This window comes from Convolutriloba macropyga, chromosome 14 (assembly GCF_964194025.1).
Source record: "Convolutriloba macropyga chromosome 14, txConMacr16.3, whole genome shotgun sequence".
Classification (NCBI taxonomy): Eukaryota; Metazoa; Xenacoelomorpha; order Acoela; family Convolutidae; genus Convolutriloba; species Convolutriloba macropyga.
Window position 1 is genome coordinate 5405226 of NC_134481.1, and position 19803 is coordinate 5425028.

General features: G+C 33.8%; 1 protein-coding gene across 1 annotated transcript in view; it reads left to right on the forward strand.

The window, feature by feature from the left end:
• LOC142353417 (mitotic checkpoint protein BUB3-like) overlaps positions 1-18864 on the forward strand; it is a 405546-nt gene extending 386682 nt beyond the window's left edge. The window contains exons 6-7 of the mRNA XM_075405651.1: positions 17191-17381; positions 18490-18864. Coding sequence (XP_075261766.1) covers positions 17191-17381; positions 18490-18613 — 315 coding nt within the window. The 3' untranslated portion in view covers positions 18614-18864. The remainder of the gene's footprint in view (positions 1-17190; positions 17382-18489) is intronic.
• The last annotated feature ends 939 nt before the right edge of the window (positions 18865-19803 follow it).

A 19803-nucleotide genomic window follows, 5' to 3' on the forward strand; every position in this document is an offset into this window, starting at 1 on the left:
ACCAGACATCATTAGATCTTTTTGGAAAATATTTGGATAATAGTCTTCTTTGTCGTTCTTTGCTGACGGCGTTCAAAGTTCCAACTTTAATGGTGGGTTTTGTACATCTGTTATCCCAAAAAGATTTTGTTCCTCTTTTTGATAACTAATACGGTAACGGATTACTGTGAAACCATTCCGCCATCTCTGTCGTTGACCCAATATCATTTGCTAAGAATAGTTGACCCAATTTTTTAAAAAATCTGCAAGCAATCTAGAATTCGAAAACAATTACTGTCATTTTACAGATAAATCGTTACTGGCTAAGCCTTTAGTCTTCTCTGTGTTTATTTCAAGATCTTTTGTAACTTCCAGTTAATCAAATTGGCGAAATCTCTTACATTTGATTGAGAAATGCAAAACAACTACCATCATTTTATACAATGAGATCTTTGATCTTATAGTATAGATATGCCTCTTAAAATACCTTAGTTTTCTTCATCTGTTACGATGATTTTGTTTTTATATCCAAATTAAACAATTAATTGTTTTTTTAAAGCGTTATAGTTTTCAGTTGTCTTTACGGGCAAATTAATCACAGTCTCCTCAGAATTTTTCAAATTTGAACATTACGACAATTTTCATTAAATCTTATTTTTCTTCAATTGGTCGAAATGTGTACTTCATTTACTTAGATAACTGCAAAAGATTTCACTGCCCATGTTGGATACAACTCTATAAATTATACTGCCCTTAACATATAAAGTACATGAATTCCATATATCAGCAGCATACTTAATTTCTTAGATTACCTATCTGCAAATGAATGCCCGTGAAACAAAGACTTGACTACTTATATAATAAATATTTGCTCAGCAAATAAAAACTTAGTATTTTTAGTTCTTTTTAACACTCTGTCGAAAAGCGACAACGATTTTCATATTTTTGTTAGATTGTTTTAATTTAAACCTTCCCATGCTCGTTACCACGCTATTGATCACTATATCGTCTCTTCCTTGATTTCCCTGCAAGGTTTTCTTCACGATTTCTTGTTGCAGGCTGCTGTATTCCTTTGAAAACTGACATGTTATTTGAGTTTGGAGAGGCTGACGGCAACAAAATCGTAGGTGAACTGGGAGATTTCAGAGAAGTTGCTCTCTGCGTTACCGCCTTAAAAACAGTGAATTTATTTTCTTATTGTTTGGACTCAACTTTTTGAAAAGATTTTTATATAGCCAGCTATACTTTTTTTCCGTGCCGTTGCCTTTATGCAGAAGTTCGCTTTGATTTTCACTCACCCCATCTGGTGCATAAAATTAAGGCGAAAGTCCATCTGCGTCACACCCTCAACGTTAACAGCCGGCATCAACCAGCCGGAATCCTTGATTGTTATTGATGTCCTCAACCAGCCGCTGTACCTGTTTGAAAATATAAAATAAACTAACAGTTCATTGTAATTTATTAACCAAAAACATCAATGATGTTTTTAAGTTCCTTAATGTCATACTCCGTAAAATTAGAATAATAGTTATCTATTTTTCATTTACTCATATTGATTTTTTGCAAATAATGTTTTAATGTACGTACGTTATCCTCCATTTCAGTTGTGTTCGTCTTATTGTCACACAGAGGAAGTATCATAGCTCTTCGGTCAATAAACCATTCTGTTGTATGCATGGAGGTTATACTCACATCATTTTTTTCATGTTTTCTAATTCATCTCAGTCTATCATTACTTGTAACACCCACTTCTTGTAGATATTTGAGGTACTGCAGCTGCATGGCTTAGCTTCAGTTTGAGAATCACAAAAGTGCCGTTGCAACTTCCATCAACGAGAACAGCTGATCGCAAGTGAATGCTTTTTGATACAAAATTAAAACCAGTAAATTGTGCTTTTGTCATGTTTGGGGGAACTGGTGGCGGAACTTTTCTCTGATACATAGTCTACTCTTCAAAAGGTATCAGTTGTTCTTTGAGAACAACTGGGTTGTCTTCAATGAAAGATTGAATTAGCGGCTTTATGACCCAAACAGAGCACCCTGGGTACATACTTGGTGACCATTTAAGGACCACATGGGTTTGACTTGCGTTTTCTGTAAAACATAACATAACTTGTGTTATTTCCGGTATCCCAACACTATAAAACGATGACAACAAAGCGATTCAGACATCATGCCTCTTCCATTTTTATTTGGCTGCCATGTGTTCATTTTCTTAACACTTTTAGATGCATGGAGAATAACTGTGGGTATCAGGCAACGAATTGCTTTCCGCTCTAAGGAAATTAAGTCTGGGAAGCTTTTTGATACTAAATTTTTGAGTTCCTTTTGTGCCATACTGAGGTTGTCAAAAGCAAAGTGCGTCAATTTTGCAAAATACATTTACTCTTAATTATGCGCGGCTCTTTTCTACCGATCAAATAAATCCAAAATGCAAAATTTTCAGAGTTGACCTGTTGAACTATTTTGTCTTGTATAGATTATAAGTATGGAAGAGTGATTACGACTTCATAACAATAATGAAAAGTTCTGATATTGTGAGAAGATCAATATTTTTTTACTAAGCTCAAGTTCTGTTTGTGGAAACAAGTTTTGACAAACAGAAGGGGTTCAGCAGTTCTCCAGAAAGTATGGCTGCAAAACGAAATGTATTTGTTACGTTAATTTGCACTAACTACAACTCACTAATAAGATTCAGTATCTATTGCCTACCAGATAATATATCTATAGTTTAACGTATCATACTTTCTAATATAAATTGAATCTGACTTTATCACACACATGTATAATATTTTTTTTGTTTTGCTTTTAGTTATTACAAGTTAACAGAAGAATATCCTATCCGTCTTAGGTTGCCCGAAAGCTGCTCCTTATTCTTTCAGGACTATTACCTACTACGTAATACAATCATGTTGTATTATAGCCAATAGAAGTTATTCAGTTGTAACACTTTTAACTGTTAGTTGCTGAAAAGCAGCAATCACAAAACAAAAAGATAACACTTCTCTATATTTAATGTAGAATCTCACAGCTTGCACTATTTTTCCACACACACACACGCATAGTCTTAAATCAATTATATGAGCAAGCTCTGCTTGACGTCTGTTTTTGAATCAAAAAGGTTTTCGTGGGCGTGACGCAAGTACAATGCATCTAATATCCTAAACACTGCCAGTCGATCATCGGAGTCTTGAAAATTCAAATAACAGACCTGACCGCCCATGGTTGATTACCAAATAAGTACTTGTTGGTGAATGATTCAGTTGAGTTCACTCTCCTAAGAGTGTCCTCTTAATCTGAGCATTGCGAAACAAAGTTTGTTCACATTTTTTACTTTGATACTTACTAAAACAAAAACATATCCACCTGGTGTGATTGGTACTTCAAAGTGGTGTCTCAAATAGCAAGGAGAGTCAATCTCTGCCGGACTACAGTTTAGTTTTGAAGAGTTTTTCAAACTGGAAAAAAGGTGGAACTGACGTTCCTCAGGTTAACTTTTTTCTTAAAATTGGTCTAATAACGTGCTGAGTCTCATCTTTGCTGCCTTTAAAATACAGCTGGTTTAAATGTTTCACTCGGCTAACTAAAACATAAATTTGCGATATTAACCAGAGTGATGACTTTTGCTCAACATTTGAAATTGATTTCGCCGGCTTAAAAAAATGTATCGCCCATCAATTTATGAACTGCGTTAAGGACGCGTAATTTGCTAGAGTAAATTGAATTCTCCGTACAGAATTTCTGAAATATGTCTCTAAAAAACCTGCTTTTCTCCTGATTTTAGTTCTGTCCCAAAAGCGGTACTCATTTGTCGCAATATTTTCCGTAGCTGCAATATTTTCCGTAACTGACTCAAAATGGGTGCAACAAACATAAAAGTTTCATTTTCAGTTGTTTTGAAATGGATAACACATTTGTCCCTGCTGCAGGCCCTCAATCTTTTGTGTGGACCTTAAAACGCACGACGGTTGGAAGAGAACCTTTGACTCTCGTTTATTGCCTAATTCAAAAACTGTCTTACCTGCCGTGAATCAGATTGACGCCTTATATGCGATCCTTCAGTGAAAATCTAGTCTTTTGCCTAACTAATTAATAAAGGTACACCTTTTTCACGAATAGTGTCAAAATAGTTTTCCAATGCTTCCTGCTCTGCAACTGTCTTCCGAACACTTTCATTATTAACAAATCTGATATCTGACTCCAAATTTCAGGAAAATTGCAACATCTAGATTCAATTTCAATAACCCTCACAATTTCTTCCTTTGATACTGGCCTGTTCTCCAATGATCTGAGCAACTCCTGCTCTTCAGGATTAACCATTCTTTCAAAATGCCCCAGACAATGGAAATCGAAAGAAAATAAAAAAGAATACGATTGAAACAATTTATATCTCGTAATTTTCTCAATTTATATCTCGACGTTACCAACGACAAGAACTCCACCAGAAGATTCATCAGTCTTTTAAACCACGGATAGTTAAGTCCATGACACACCACAATTGGGCATTTATTAAAACTAATTTCTTATATTATTAGTGCCTTCAAATTTGTTAACAGAAACCGTAGCCTGTGATCGTTATTAAGTTTTGTAAGTGCTTCATTTGACAGTGAAGTTGAATCCTTATTCTTTGTTGATATCTTTAAAAATCCATGAATATGCTCACCCGACAGTTGTTCGGCTCACCTGGAAGCCAAACTTGTGACAAATGATATTAGATTGCTGCAACTGCACAAGACTAAGACCATACCGCCCAAATAGGGTTTACCTGTTCCTGGATTTCCAAGTATTACCTGGTGTCTCTTGAAGTCTTTTCCCGAGAACTTCTTTATGACTGCTCTTTTGATTTTTTTAAACACAGATTTTTGTTCAAGAAAGGAACTGTCCCTGCTCGCCTCCAGGTTCAGTTTTTGGTTTCCAAAGTGTTATTGAAGGACCTTAATTAGCTATACCGAGCTGTCTTATTCTAAGTAACATTGATTCCTGAGAGACTCTCAAAAAATCTTCGACCGATTGCATCGTTGTGGAATGAATATCCTCATTAAAATCATAGGATTGGGAAAGACTGAGTTTGGGAAAGACTAAGATTGGGAAAAATTCTGAGTCTAGTCCAAATAATCAAGAAAAATTGCTGCTCGCAGACATCAGCCTAGCTGAAAGTCTGGTCGTGCCTCCGGGTAAAAAAGACTAATTCTTCCTTAATGTTTTTTTTTCAACCCAGCATTTCACATCTAAGGAATGGTATATATTTCTCGAAGGTATGATTCTCGTTGTTTTCTGATAGCTATCTTTCAATTCACACGAATACATCCGATCTATTTCTCTGTGAAATTTTCCAAACCTTAGTAGAAAGGAAATCAACAAATTGAGCTCATCTTTAGGAGTGCTTCGGAACACAATTTTGGGAAGTATATCAGAGCCGTTGCTTGACAACCAGTTTCTTATAAAATCCGAATTAAGCGTGTCTTTTAAAAACCTATCTATCAAGATCCAGTCAGTCAATGTCAAAATTGGAAGTACGGATAAAAGTTTGTATGCCGCAGATCTAAACCTTACAGCGTTACCTTGAATATTACATGGTGTTGATTAATTTGCATTGAACCTTCCTACTATTTCACTAAAGTTACTTAGCTTTTTTCGCTTACGAAAAGCATAATAAAGCTTCACCTTAGTCATACATAAAAGCTCAGGTGGACGTAAACTAAATGCTGTCATGCGGTTCATCTTTTCATTGAATTTTTTTTTGTGTCCCCAAACATTATTAAATAATTATAAGTGGGTTTTCTAAACTCCGGAAGGTTAGTCAACTTTTGATGGATAATGCCTTCTTCCGTATTCTTCTGTGATGAAATGCCAACTACAAAAGTTTGTTCCGTTGTAGCATTCTTAAATTGAACACATTCTATATTATTTATCGTCAATGTACAGATTCTACTCTTAGAGTTTTTTTCATGATCGATTGCAAATCGAACACTAGCCATGCTCTTATTTTGAAATTCATCGTTCCATCGGTGCGGAATCTAAAACTTTTGCCATCTGATGAACTAAGCATTTTACCCTCGCTACTGCTTGGAACTTGAACATAACGCAAAGTAACTTTGTACTAGAGTTTATTAAGGCAAATGAAGGCACCGATATAGGCAAATTTTGCTCTTGTTCTGCTGCATACATAATTTTTTCACATTTCAAAGTTCCCTGGTTCTGAGGATTAGATATATTGACGTTATTCACATACTCGAGCTCATTGAGACATACTGAAACCTCAAATGGATATTGTTGATGGACATTCATTAATCAATGATAGTGTGACTGCGGATGTGGGGAGTCCTACTAATTTTGTTTCCACGCTTATGGCAACGATAGGAGCTTTTAGCACAACAATAGGTGTGTATCTAAACAGAGGTTATATAAATTTTGTATGCTATATTTTTTCAACCAAATTAATTGAGATTTTGCTAAATCGTGGATCGCCGATAGAATGTTCTTAGCTGAACGCTGAATTAAATTTCTTCGCAGAACGTGCCAGTTTGGACCCAGAGGAGTATCCGATTTTGAGGTAAATTACCTGCCTTTGTTTGAAATTCTGCTCGTCCCATATTTTATAAACTTTTCCCAATAAATTTTCCGCAGAATTTTTAATTCGGTTAACCAATAATTGCACACTTCTCCAACAAGGTATAATCGTTGGTTTTTACCATTTAAGGCAGTGTTTTTGTCAATTGTGCTACACCAGGATGTAGTTTTTGCTTGCATGTCAATGTAAAAAAAAAATTAACTTCAGAAATTGAAATAGGCGGTGAAAGCTGCCTCACATAACTCTGTCGTTTAAAACAGATTTCAGCTTTTTTTGAATATTTTCTGCGGTTGATGGTAACTTTTATGTGTCTGTATGCCTCTTTGAAAAAAGTCTTCGAATGTTTATTATTCAATTGCAAATTCAATAAACAGTCCGTCCACAGAAAATTATATTTATGTTTGCGATGATGATGATGTTAGAAGCGAAATGTCAGCCAGTCGGTTTCAATAATGTTCAACTAATCCAGCATAACCAAATTGAGAAAATGTTTCTTGGCCCTTGTACAGGAAAAATGTAAATCACCAGGGCAACTACCATCTTCTAATTGTGAAAAAAATGGATGAAAAAAGCAAGGCTTCTAGTTGAACTAATGAAACTGAAGACGATTTTGATTTAGCTACAAAGCATATCAATAACCTTTTTGGCCGCAAGTTTGAATTTACGGGACGTCTACTTCTCACTAAAACATATTTCACTACGTTAAAAGTACTTGCACTGGAAGAAATCTACAATCCTTGTTTGTGCCATTTTCTTTCGTTTGTTGAATTTAATGCTCCAACATCAGTATCAAAAGAACCATTAATAACAGCACAAGATGTGCTCGAACCATCAAAAACGGTTTCTTTAAATTCTTAGCAATTTGAGTTTGAAGACTGATCCTCAATCTTATTGGAACTGGCATCTTTTGTTTCATTTTCGCTATCATCGCTACCAGTCTTGATAAGTTACAGACTTTTCAACGGTAATGAAAGGCTTTTTTCAGAAATTGCTAGCCAAAATTTTATGTGATTGTACTGTTTTTGTCCTCAGATAAAAATTCTATCTGGATATAGTCTTCTGAAGGCAACTCTATTCTCAACTTTTTTAAATTAGACTAACGATATCCCAAAAACACTGGTCTAAATTTTAAAAAAAATACTTCTAAATCCTTGGGAAAAAAACTATTGGAAGTAAAGCTACATTCTGAAACCGACAAAATCATTTATTTGGGAATACTGAGCTTACAATCTTCTGAATTGCAACCATTACTCGCTACAATAAATTTCTTCATTTCTAGTTCCTTCGATTCCATTTCTATTCCTTAAGTGGCATAGTTTGCGCCATAGGTATATAAGTTGATGATTGTTGACTGATAGTAATTTGGTCCGAACTATGCATTGGTTCACCAATGAAGTCCTTCACATATTCTTCAGACATATTGAACTCATCCGCTACGTTTTTAAGACATTCCAATATATCGGGCCAATTATGCAAAAAAAAATTGGATTCTAATGCACTCAACAAGTAACCACTTCTAACGTTCATATTACGAATTGAGTGTAATGTAATTGACACTACTCTATTAGTTCCTACAGCAGACTGGCTCATAGTAAAAGTGTGAAAGAACGACCCAACCTTGACAGGTGTTGCACTTCTAAGAGAAGAAACCAAGTGTGCCAAACGGTTTGCTGAGGGATGAAAAACATTAACAACCAATGGGTTGCTTGGAACATGAATCATTGAGTTTCTTGATCCGGTTGAATGATATGATCAAGAGCAAACACAAAGACCCATGTTTGTGACTATTACATTAGGTCCCAATTCGAAAACCGAAAATTTTACCGCAGTTAAAAAATCAGGTCTTATACAGGCTAAATTTGTTTTGCAGTTGACTCTAGAATGTGTGAAACTTCCTGTTATATAATTTAAAATATGATTAAGTTCTATATATCCAACTCGTTCTATAAATTCAGAAGCCCCACAAAAACATCTAATTGAAAGAAAGGAGCGGAAATTTTTCCACCGCCTCCTTTTAAATTGTCCTTAGCTACGTTCCTATTAGCTGTTTGAAGTGTTCCATATCTCGCGATATATGCACAAATAATGATTTTGACAAATTTCGTCTATTCAATTTCACTCTCTTGAATAACCAAGAACTTTCTATTTTAATTGGTAGCTTTAAAAAAAGTTCTTTCCACTGGGGTTTTGAATCTGCAAACACCAATTGATAGATTACCGAGGGCCAGAAATCAGACCACTTACTGTAACTAGAATTAGCATATTCTCGACGTTGCTCTTGAAGCAACGATTTATATTTTACTTTTTTTTACCAGTTTTTTTGTTTTTATCAAGTTTTTCAGGTTTCTCAGGTAATAACGGATACCAGCACGTCGATTGACGTAAACACTTCTGGCAATGATTTGCCGATACTCGAGTTTTGTCTTGACCCCTGAATTCACACAAGATCTTTTCTTTTGGGAGTTGGAGGTGTTTTTTTTGGAAGTTGGATGCATGAATCCCATGCGTTCTTTTTCTGACTGTTCAGAAATGAGTACTGGCTCTTTTTATTCATGTGGTTTGACGTATATTGACAGCAAAATCCGCAGGAAATGCTCCCAAACTCTTTCGTGCAAATTAGTTGTTCTTAATGATTATTTTTGTGCATCATAGACATATGCATCAATGGGGTTTTCTAAAATGCGCTATAAATCACCCATTTTTTTAATAAACCAACAAACACAACTACGCCATCTTCAAAAATAGTACTAAAGGCCGAAATTTTCATACCGCTTCAGATACTCAGATTTCTCGAATTTTCGATTCCTACAAATAATTATATTCATTACCACAACCCAACCCCTGAAGCGCCTCAAACTGAATGGGCTCAAAGGCCAAGGTAGGAATTGCGTCGCATATTTTTTAGCGCAAACGAGATGCATATGTACTTCACTTAACATCACAGAAAGTCTGCTAAACAAACAGTTTCCATCAGGAGATATCTGAATCGTTCATGGTTCTTTTTGATTGAGATTTTCAGTATACATTCCTGGAAGGTTGCAATTCTTCGTGTAGGTCATACTAGAAATAACTTCGAATTTTTGCTTGAATAAGTAGTCGCCACTTATTGGTAGAATAATTTTGTATTATATCTCAAGCGGAAAACAGAGATTTGGTTTGTTTGAAAACAAAGACTGCTGATATGTCCTTCGATTGGGAAATTCATTTTCATCAAGCTTCTCTTGAAGTGAAGACCCAAAAACATCTGTCGTGGAGTGCCCAGGAAGGAAACCTGTAAAGTGAATAACAAATTTAGAAAAGCTTTCTCTTCGGCATTGTCCTTGCTTTGAATGCTAAAATTCGAAATAGGTTGAGAGGTGTTTTCAATGGTTTTAACTCGCCAGCCGTTTTGAATAATACAACAGGAAAGTCGGTAGAGAAGCAAGAAAATCTCTAGTCTATCTTCATACATTTGATTTAATTAGATTTATTGACCTGCGCAATTCTTTTCAGAACAGTGTTCTTTTTCCTCCCCATTTCAGAAACCTGCATTAATAGTTAATTGCTAACAATTGATTCACACAAATTGATGATTTGTGAACTAATTTCAAGTTATCTTTATCTCGAATCAAATTTAACAGTGTCAGAGAGAAAGAAGATGAATATATGAAAAATCGTTTCTCAATTACCTTTTCGGTTACATATTCAATTACGCATCTGAAAAAAGTTAATGCTAAAGCAACAAATGGATTTATTTGAGCTTTTAATTGTCAGTTCAGCAATTAGACATCTGTTTCCTATCTCATAATCTAACTCAAAATTCAGTTTTGAAAAAATTTAATGGAACAAAAATTCTCACATAATTTTGCTCATAAAGGCATTTTTCATATAATGAAAAATTAATACTTATTTTTGTCATTCCTGTTACACTCTCTCGACCTTCAATATAACATTAACACAATCCACTTTTTTATACTAAAACAGAGGCAATTATTCTGAAAAAAAGTAGCTGAAGACAGTGAGGGACCTTTTATTCTTGCATTTCAAAAATACATGTATGCAATAATTGGACATCAACTGCTGAACTCTGTTTCAATTTACTGTACTCTAATCGGTTGATTTTGTCCCCATCTACATTCAATTTAGATCTCGAAAAACTCTTGGCAAATTTTATTTGTTATGCTTTTTCTTAGTATGACTTAGTATGACATGAAAAATGAAGCAGTGATACTGGCTTTTAAGATAATTTTAATTTCAAAATATTTCATTCAATCTTTACCAACCTACACCTTTCAGCCACCGGAAATTGTTTTTATTATCAGAATCAAACACAACATTCAAAATTGATGAAATATGCATAATATAAGATACTGTGATAATTTTCTCGACGAACAAATAGCGAATTTCTAAGAGTCGTAATAAATCTATTCGGTTTCGCTCTCACGAGTATTTTTTTCTGCACCCGAATACATTTTGTGTTTTTTCAACAGATAAAATGTCGAATTTTGTACATGTAATGGGCTGCGAGTTAGCTTATATAGAAACTAAGGTAGATGGAGGCAGAATATGTCTATTCCTTTGAATATCATTCATACTTATCAATTATTATCAATTATCAATTATTACTCTTCCTTAGTAAAACCAGCATCTCTTCTGTCGGGGCATCATACAAATTTATTTCGTAGACTCCTCAGGCCCCTGCAAAAGTTTCTTGCTTCCTTGTTTCGCTAGATGTACCCCATCCGTAAAGAAATCCTGTTTTTGGTTTAGGACGAGTTTTCTCATATCATTGTGCGTGAAGAGTCCACTGTAAACTATTTTTTTGATTAAGCCATCAAGATCAACTCGTGGAGTTCCCAATTGTGTATCGTTATCGGGACAAATAGTGCAAACATAAAGATCTCGACGCCTCTACTGCAACAAACATTGCATGAGGTACATTTTATATCCCACTTCCAATGGAACTGAAATAACTTGTACATTTTTTGTCTGCAAATCATTACCACCAATAGAACCTAGAATGACCCGTTTTGTAATTTCTTAAAATCTTCAACTTTGCCCGATGAGCGAAATCTGATATTTTTCCTCCACTTAAGCTGAATATTGCGGCACCATTGACTATTATACCAGCCATAATTGAATCGCTGACAATAGCTGTATCAATTTCGAAATAGTTCAGAAATCTGGCCCACACAATTAGTTTTCTCATATCCGAATGGTAAATACTTCCTCTTTTGATATTGCTCTTCTTGAATGACGATACTAAAAAAGTGTAACATTTTAAAAATAATTTCAAAGGATAAAATTTTTAAAAAGTAAATGAAATTGTCGTTTTATTGACAGCCATTTGCGTCAACTTTTTAAAAGGAGTGAGTCTAGAAAAGGACATTTTTAAACTTCGTGCCATGATCAGTTGCGCGATAGCAACTATGAAAACTTTCTCTCAATGCGCTGCCTCAATAAGGCAGTATAAAGGGTACTGCTATTTTTTTCTTTTATTCGTCAGGAGCCCGCTAGAAGAGAATTATTTTCTCTTGATTTATCTTGAAGTAATATTTACAACTAATTTTCATTGAAAAGAAAAATTAGGTTATTTACGCAGTGGTCATAAAATGGGAAACCAATTTTTTGTCGTTCTCAATTGGTAATTGTAGACGAAATAAAAATTTTACTGTCATTTAACCGTACAGGAAGATTTAAAGTCACATTTAAGTCAATTCATTTTCAATGCATCGTTGAGTGTATGTAATTTTTGCTAAGCCTATTGCTGGCAACGGAAAATCTTGTTAAGTAGCAGACAGCAAATTAGATGTCACGTCTTTCAGAACGCAACCGAAAATTATCGGAAAAGTTCAAAAATAGATTTTGTTCACAGTTGCAGTTTCGAACTCATTTTCTTCAAGGAAAACAAATTGGTTTCCACATTAATTCGGTTTCAATCAAGATTTTTTCGGTTAAAATTGTGATTTGTTTTGAGCACTCTAAATTTGCTAGAAATCTGAAGTAATATAAAAATGTTCATAAATAGAATACAAAAGTAATCTTTTTAAAGTTGGAAAAAAATTGAACCAAATTTTCAAGTACCAAAAAAGTATAACTAGTTTTTAATGTAAAGATTTAATCAGTTAACTTTTTGGTTTCTTTTTCCAGATAACCTTAATCACTGCAGCATCAAAATTTTGGGCGATTACATATATGCTGAGAAAAATTGAAGAAAAATAAAGACAAAAAATTGAAAAATGAAAATCATTTTAGTGATAAATGTTTTGATTTACAATCAGATTGATGATGTTTTTCTTCCGGAAATGTTTCCTGGCATTGGCACTTCAAATGATCATTCAAGAAAACTGGTTAAAAATATAGTTACCTAATGATATCCTGAGAAGATATGTCCTGAATTCTGCGCTAATAAATTAAATTGAAGCATCTGTTCGGTGTTAAAACCCAGTTCTATTGATTCCACATCAAATTTTTTTAAAGTGTAGTGTTTAAATGAAAAGTAAGAACGGTGTTAAATAGATAAAGTGAATTAACACAGCTAACAATAGCCACAAAAAATGGGTATTGCGGCAAAAATTTTTGCTGCGGACTTAAAAAAAATCAAATCCCACAGCTAAAAGTCAAGTTATTTATCAACTCTGTGAATTATGGTTCAATTATGACAATTATTCAAAATTAAATGTCACATTTTCTACGGTGTTAACAGGCAATGGATAAGTTACTTAAAGCCCTCGGGGATGGGGGTGGGGGTGAAGTATGTGATAATTTCATCGATATATCTGGGGCTAATAATTTAATTTTTCGATTCGTCTTTCCAAATTAGGTAGATCTGCTCAAAAGTACCGATTGAATAATCCGGTACTCACTGGGAAATGGCTTTATCATTCAGCCCTTGAATTGTTTGCAAAAATGACTTGCGAAAATGAGTTAATTGTACAGATTAATTAACATTTCGAAACGTGAATTATAACTTTTTGTAACATGAACGACTTTGTGGAATTTATAAAGTGCTCACCAAAAATGGTGAAATTGTATAATTGCCGTACTCCATCCGACTGTCCAGATTGTGCTAGAGGTAGAATTAGCACGTGTGTTTCTATACCGCTTGAGTTGTCACACTGAATGTGCGGTGTTAGTGACTTCTGATTTCCATTAGCGTAAGCAGCCACCACATAGACAATGGATCTATAGGAAGTCGCTAGACGTTTCTCACGGTTACTCTGATTTTGGATAAAGGACATGTGCGCTGTTTTTACATGCCTTTCTAGTTCGGATGGCCCTTTTCAAGAATCACATGACCCCCGCAAACATCTCAAATATGAATCCATAATCGGTGTAAGTTTTGCCAAAAACGTCTTAGGGAAAAAGTTACGGTTTTCATTCAAAGCGTCTCCCCAAAACTAATGCTCTCCTTCTCAAATGCACTTCGTTGACAAAGACTCGTTGCGGTTGTATTGAGATTTATAAAAACGAATAGCTGGTGATCGTAAGAGCTCAACGGGAAATCGCGGAAGGGGAAAACATAGTAATGGACACACAAATGAAATTCAGATACATGGAATGTTTAAACTTGGAATCAGCAATTTCGAAAGTTTTCAAAGCACTGTGAACCTGTACAGTTAACAGCGAGCTTTCACACTATACAATCAAATAGAAACGACTCCAACTTTTCTAATTAGATAAGATACTAACTTTTCTTCTAAAATTTTTTTTTCATTTTCAAAAACATTGCTTTTTATCTAAAGGCATAAATTTTGTTTTCATGAATTATATTAGTACAATTGATATTAAAAGTTTTTTCCATCACAAACTGTTTTCAAAACGTTTCCCCAAATAAAGATTACAACAGAAAAAGTTTTTCTACCTGTGATTTGTAATAGAACAACATAAATATAATTTTTAAAAATGTTTCAAACTCAACATTAGAAACAAAACCTATATCTATAAATTCATTTTTTTAATCTATTTCTTTCTTGTTAACACTTTGTCATATTCTATCATTTATTTCGACATCTTTTGTTTTATAATTCAATATTATATTCAAAATGATTTATAAATTGGCAAATTTCAATACAAACATCAATGAATTTTGATTCAATACAGTTCATCATTAAATATCAACTTCTCAAGACATTTTTGCGTATTTGTAATCAAAATCTGACTTCAGCTTTAAAAGAGAAAAAAAGAAAATGTTTCGAAACTTTTTGCTGCTGCATAAAATTTCATAGTTTTTTTCCAGGCAATTTTTCTTTTTCAAAATTTTTCCAAAAAAACGAAAAAAATAACAACATACCAGTAAATAGCTTCTTGTTCTTTTCTTCGAACAATTGATTTCTCTCTTTTTTCTCACACATAGCCGCCGGCTTCCATGAAAACGTACATATCAGTTTCTTTTTTTAAATCATTTTGAAGAGCACAACGGATGTTTTCTACAAATTTACTTTTAAAAAATTCTGAAAATCTACAGATCCAATTGTATAATTAGTGGTTTAACATTCGTTTAAATACAACTGTTAGGAAGCAGCAAATTGCTTTAACTACGTCCATTAATCTTTGTTTTTATCAACTCATTGATTTTTTTTATAATAAAACAAACAAATGTGTTTCAATTGATTGAACGCAAAAACGTGTATCACCAGTCCATTTAGAATATCATTACTTTTTCTGGTCAACAAATTTTAGTTTTTCTTGTCATCATAAACTTTACTTTGATATCTTAATAAATTCAGACATTTCGTTCCAGATCACATTGAATTTTTGTGAAATATTCGGTAATTGTTACATTATTACAAGCTTTTATTCTGTTAAAATGTAAATAAACGGAGTGATTGGAAGAAATGAAACTAATTCTAACTAAACTAAGATGCAATAATTTTTATTTTGGAAAAATCAATTCCAATAACAGAAAACTCTTAATGAATCTTTGATATCATAATACATATTAAAATATGCTAGAAAAACAATGAAACACACTTCTATCTCTTTGTTAATGGTAAGTTTAAACGGAACAATTAATTGACCAGCCGGAAATAACTTTTTTTGTAAATTCATTTAATGCAATTAAAACTACATTCAAATTTTCGATTTTTGCTTATTTGTAATCAAAATCTGATTTCAGCTTTAAAAGAAAAAAAATAAAAGAAAAATATTTCGAAACTTTATGCTGCTGCAGAAAGTGTCATATATTTTTTCCACGCAATTCTTTTTCAAAATTCTTCGATAAAACCAAAAAAATCACAACATGCCAGTTATTAGCTTTTTGTTCTTTTCTTTGATCAATTGATTTCTCTCTTTTTTTCTCACACATAGCCGCCGGCTTCCATGAAAACGTACATATCAGTTTCTTTTTTTAAATCATTTTGAAGAGCACAACGGATGTTTTCTACAAATTTACTTTTAAAAAATTCTGAAAATCTACAGATCCAATTGTATAATTAGTGGTTTAACCTTCATTTAAATAGAACTGTTAGGAAGCGGCAAATTGCTTTAACTACGTCCATTAACCTTTGTTTTTTGTTCAAATTTTCAACATTAAACGCGCGTTATCAACTTACCGGTTTTTTATTTTATAATAAAACAAACTAATGTGTTTGTCAATTGTTGAACACAAAAACGTGTATAACCAGTCCAAAGACTTAATTAGTAACCTGAAAATTTACTATTTGGTCAGCTAACATTGCGGCATATGTGAAATAGTAAAAGAGGGCAATATCAGCTTTATTTAATTTAATAATCTAAAGCTGTTTTAATTTCATCAAAATTGTTTTATACGGATATCCAATACATTTGCTCCTACTTTACTCCTTTTCTGATATTTTCAAATAACTCAAATAAATTTACTTTACAGCAATTTTTCAATTGATATTTTAACTACTTACAAAGTGAACGTACAGTTCTGAGCACGGCAAAAAACTAAAGACAAAGGAAATACTTGTAACATCAATCTCATAGATTTAGCATAATTTCTCGAAAAACTTTGTTTTTCTCTCTGTGTCAATTTTTCGTTTTTCTCTCTGTGTCAGTTTTTCACTTCTGCTTGACTTATACAACTACTTTTGCTTTTGAATGGGCTGTATTTTTACGTACGTTCTGGTTATTAGAAAAAAGCAACGCTTTCCTCAAAACAAACCAAAACATGCAAAACGTTTTTAAAAATGTGGAATTATTTTTCACGATGTCTCAGCTTACTCAAGTTGGACGAAATTTTTCAATAACCGCTCATTCTAAAGTGATTAGACCACCCCTGTTGGATACAGCTATATAAACTTAATGGCCCAAAAGTGATTCAAAGTTACATGAAGTCTCCAAAAATGAGGAATCCCCCAGAATGAAGCCCCCCCCCACCTGCCAAAAATGCCTTTCAGAGTGATTCAATCAAAAATTGTCATCTAGAGAATGTTCTTCTATTGTCTTGAGGAGTCCACATGCCAAATTTCAGAACGTTCTGACTGCCTGATTCTGAGAACTTGCCAAAACGGACAGTTTTTCCTTATAAACTGTATTTAGTTTTCTGAACGCCGGGGCCTCTACCCCGAGCTCCATGATTTCGATGTGATGAGTTGCACGGCCACTAAAAATTCTATTAATGACTTTGCCACGATTCCTTAAAAACTGTTTGCCTTAAATTTGAACCTTATTTCGACGTTTCTGCATTGGTTAAGGAAGAAGTTCCTGACAAATCAGAGAAGACTGAGCTTGTCTACCCCGTGAATGCAATCTCCTTCCACAAAGGGTTCGGCACTTTCGCTACAGGGGGCAGTGATGGCTATGTGAATATTTGGGACGGAGGAAACAAGAAGAGATTAGTGCAGTATCACCGCTTCGCAACTGGAGTCACCTCTCTATCATTCAAGTTAGTATGACGAATCTCTGATTCGCCGAATCCTAAATATCCTCTGATGCTTATAAAATTCATAATTGATATGTATTTAATTTGATATAAAGCAGTATAATTATTAGCCAATCAGAATGCTGTAAAATTATATCTAAAGTGCTGGAAAAAGAAAATAAATAATATAGGAGAGAGACTAGAAACTGGATAATAATATAGTTGCGTTCCAAGAATCTGTTTCCCTAGTCGATTAGATTTGGGGATTTGTTGGCTAGAACCGTATCCGCTGGCTGAAACAAAAAACTCGGTCTACCGACATTATAGTTAGTTTCCTTATCTGGGTAATTTGAGGACCCGAATGAGGTTTACTATTCCGTGTATGGAACATTCATCTTATATATGGAAGAGTCTATTGTAGGGGCTGCCCTTTTCACGAAGACATGCTGGATAATTTCTGTGACTTAATTAACTTTACGATTGATCAAAATTGGAAGAACTTAATCAATTTATTCAAATTTGGTCTTCCAAAATTTTAACATATTATACATAGTTAGCTATTTGCAATAGTACTATTTCTGGTGCTATTGTATTTAGTAGACTTTGACTATCGATTTTCACACAGTTAGCAGTAAAAATACCTGCTCTAGGTTTGTTCACAGGCTTAGGAGTTTTTGTTTGAAAGGTGACGGTTCCGTCGCGGAGGGTGATATGTGGCATGATGATATTAATATTAAATTTCTTCTGGATTTAATTCCATATCATTTTCCATCTATTAAATCAGAGGCTTTATCGGCAAAAAATTTCCAGTTGGAAAATATCCTAGAACAGTTCGAAGAATTATAAAATGAATGAGCAACAGGAGAAACTTCGTAATAGATTTTTTAAAGGCTAGAAAAGCGTAGCTTGATTACTTTAACAAAAGACGAAATCTTTGTGACGCTCGGAATTTTCTGAGAATTAACTTTCAGATAAAGCTCAAGAATGTTGAATATATGGTAATATTATTACTCCAGTTGTTATCACATGGTTTAATAATCTAGTTATTAGTTGTTACATAGTTTAATAGTCTAGTTATTAGTTATGACATAGTTTGATAGTCTAGTTATCAGTGTTTTGTTTCTCGTTTCAGTGAGGACGGATCTGCCCTAGCCATAGCCTGTTCGTACATGAACGAGAGCGGAGACATTGAGAACCCGCCCGAGAACTCAGTCTACATTCGGAATGTTGCAGAGAATGAAGTTAAACCCAAGTGAACAGCTGAATACTTGTTAGTGATGCAAAAACATCGTTGTCGTTGTTTTGCTGTCATGACAGAAACGCCACGTTATGCAGAAGAATCGATGTGGAAATTATGTTTTGATTGCATCTTGGCGCATTTTAATCATGATTCAATCGGACGTTTTTTAAAAATGAAACAGTGTTTTTTGTTGATGAATATTTTATATGATATTGTTTCGATATTATCATTGTGCTTATCTTTTTTGAGTTTTAGTTTTGCTGTTAATGTTTGTTTTTTACCTGAGCTCTTCAACTTTGATAGACATGAAAACGGTGTTAGGTTATTTCAGCCTGTTCGTTTATCCACCTATATTGCACATCCGATTGTTTAACATCTGTTTGATTTAACCCTGTAATAATTTAACTCGTACATTGTTTCAAACCGATTTTCAAAATCCCTATAATTGAGGATAATTAGATCTGAATCAAATCTAATGAGTCCCATTAATGGAGACTAAAATCAGGGTCAAATGAGTTAAGTTACAAATCTGGCGGGATTTTACGTTTTTGCACTTCGTTTTTGTAACTATATCCGCTACTTTCTAACCGGTGGTTGCTTTGCAATTTCAGTTAGACTATTTGCTAATCTTAGTTTTTTTCATTATCGATTTGGACTGGATTTACTGCAGATCAAAAAATTTGAGATGGATACCAGTTCACTCCGATATCTGAACAAATCGAAGACGAAGATTTATGTCTAAGACCTGTTTTGCAAAATTTTAAACTTTAGTTGAGCTTAGTGTTTTGCACTCACAAGTAAAAATACCAGTTGTAGCAACAGATAAACTTCACTTCAAGGGAACTGTAGATACTGGACACAGTAACAATATACTGCTCAATAATTGTCCTTCATTACGCACTGTATGTCAATTTAAACGGCAAAATTATTGAGTTTCGACTGTTTTTTGGTAGGTTTTTCAAATTCTATTTATGCGACTATCCCGCGGTGCATGTCATTTCTCAACCATTCATTAGTTGAAGATGACGAAAGAAAACCGGCTGGTTTTTCAATTCAAAATTGACATCAGGATTTATTGTTTAACTTGTTGAATGTCCACCGAATATTCCAAATCCATGTCAGGAATTCAGTGTAGAATTGTAATAAAGTTTTTAAATGTATTGCCTATGACAACATATTTCTAATTTAGAGCTGTATTTGTTTGCA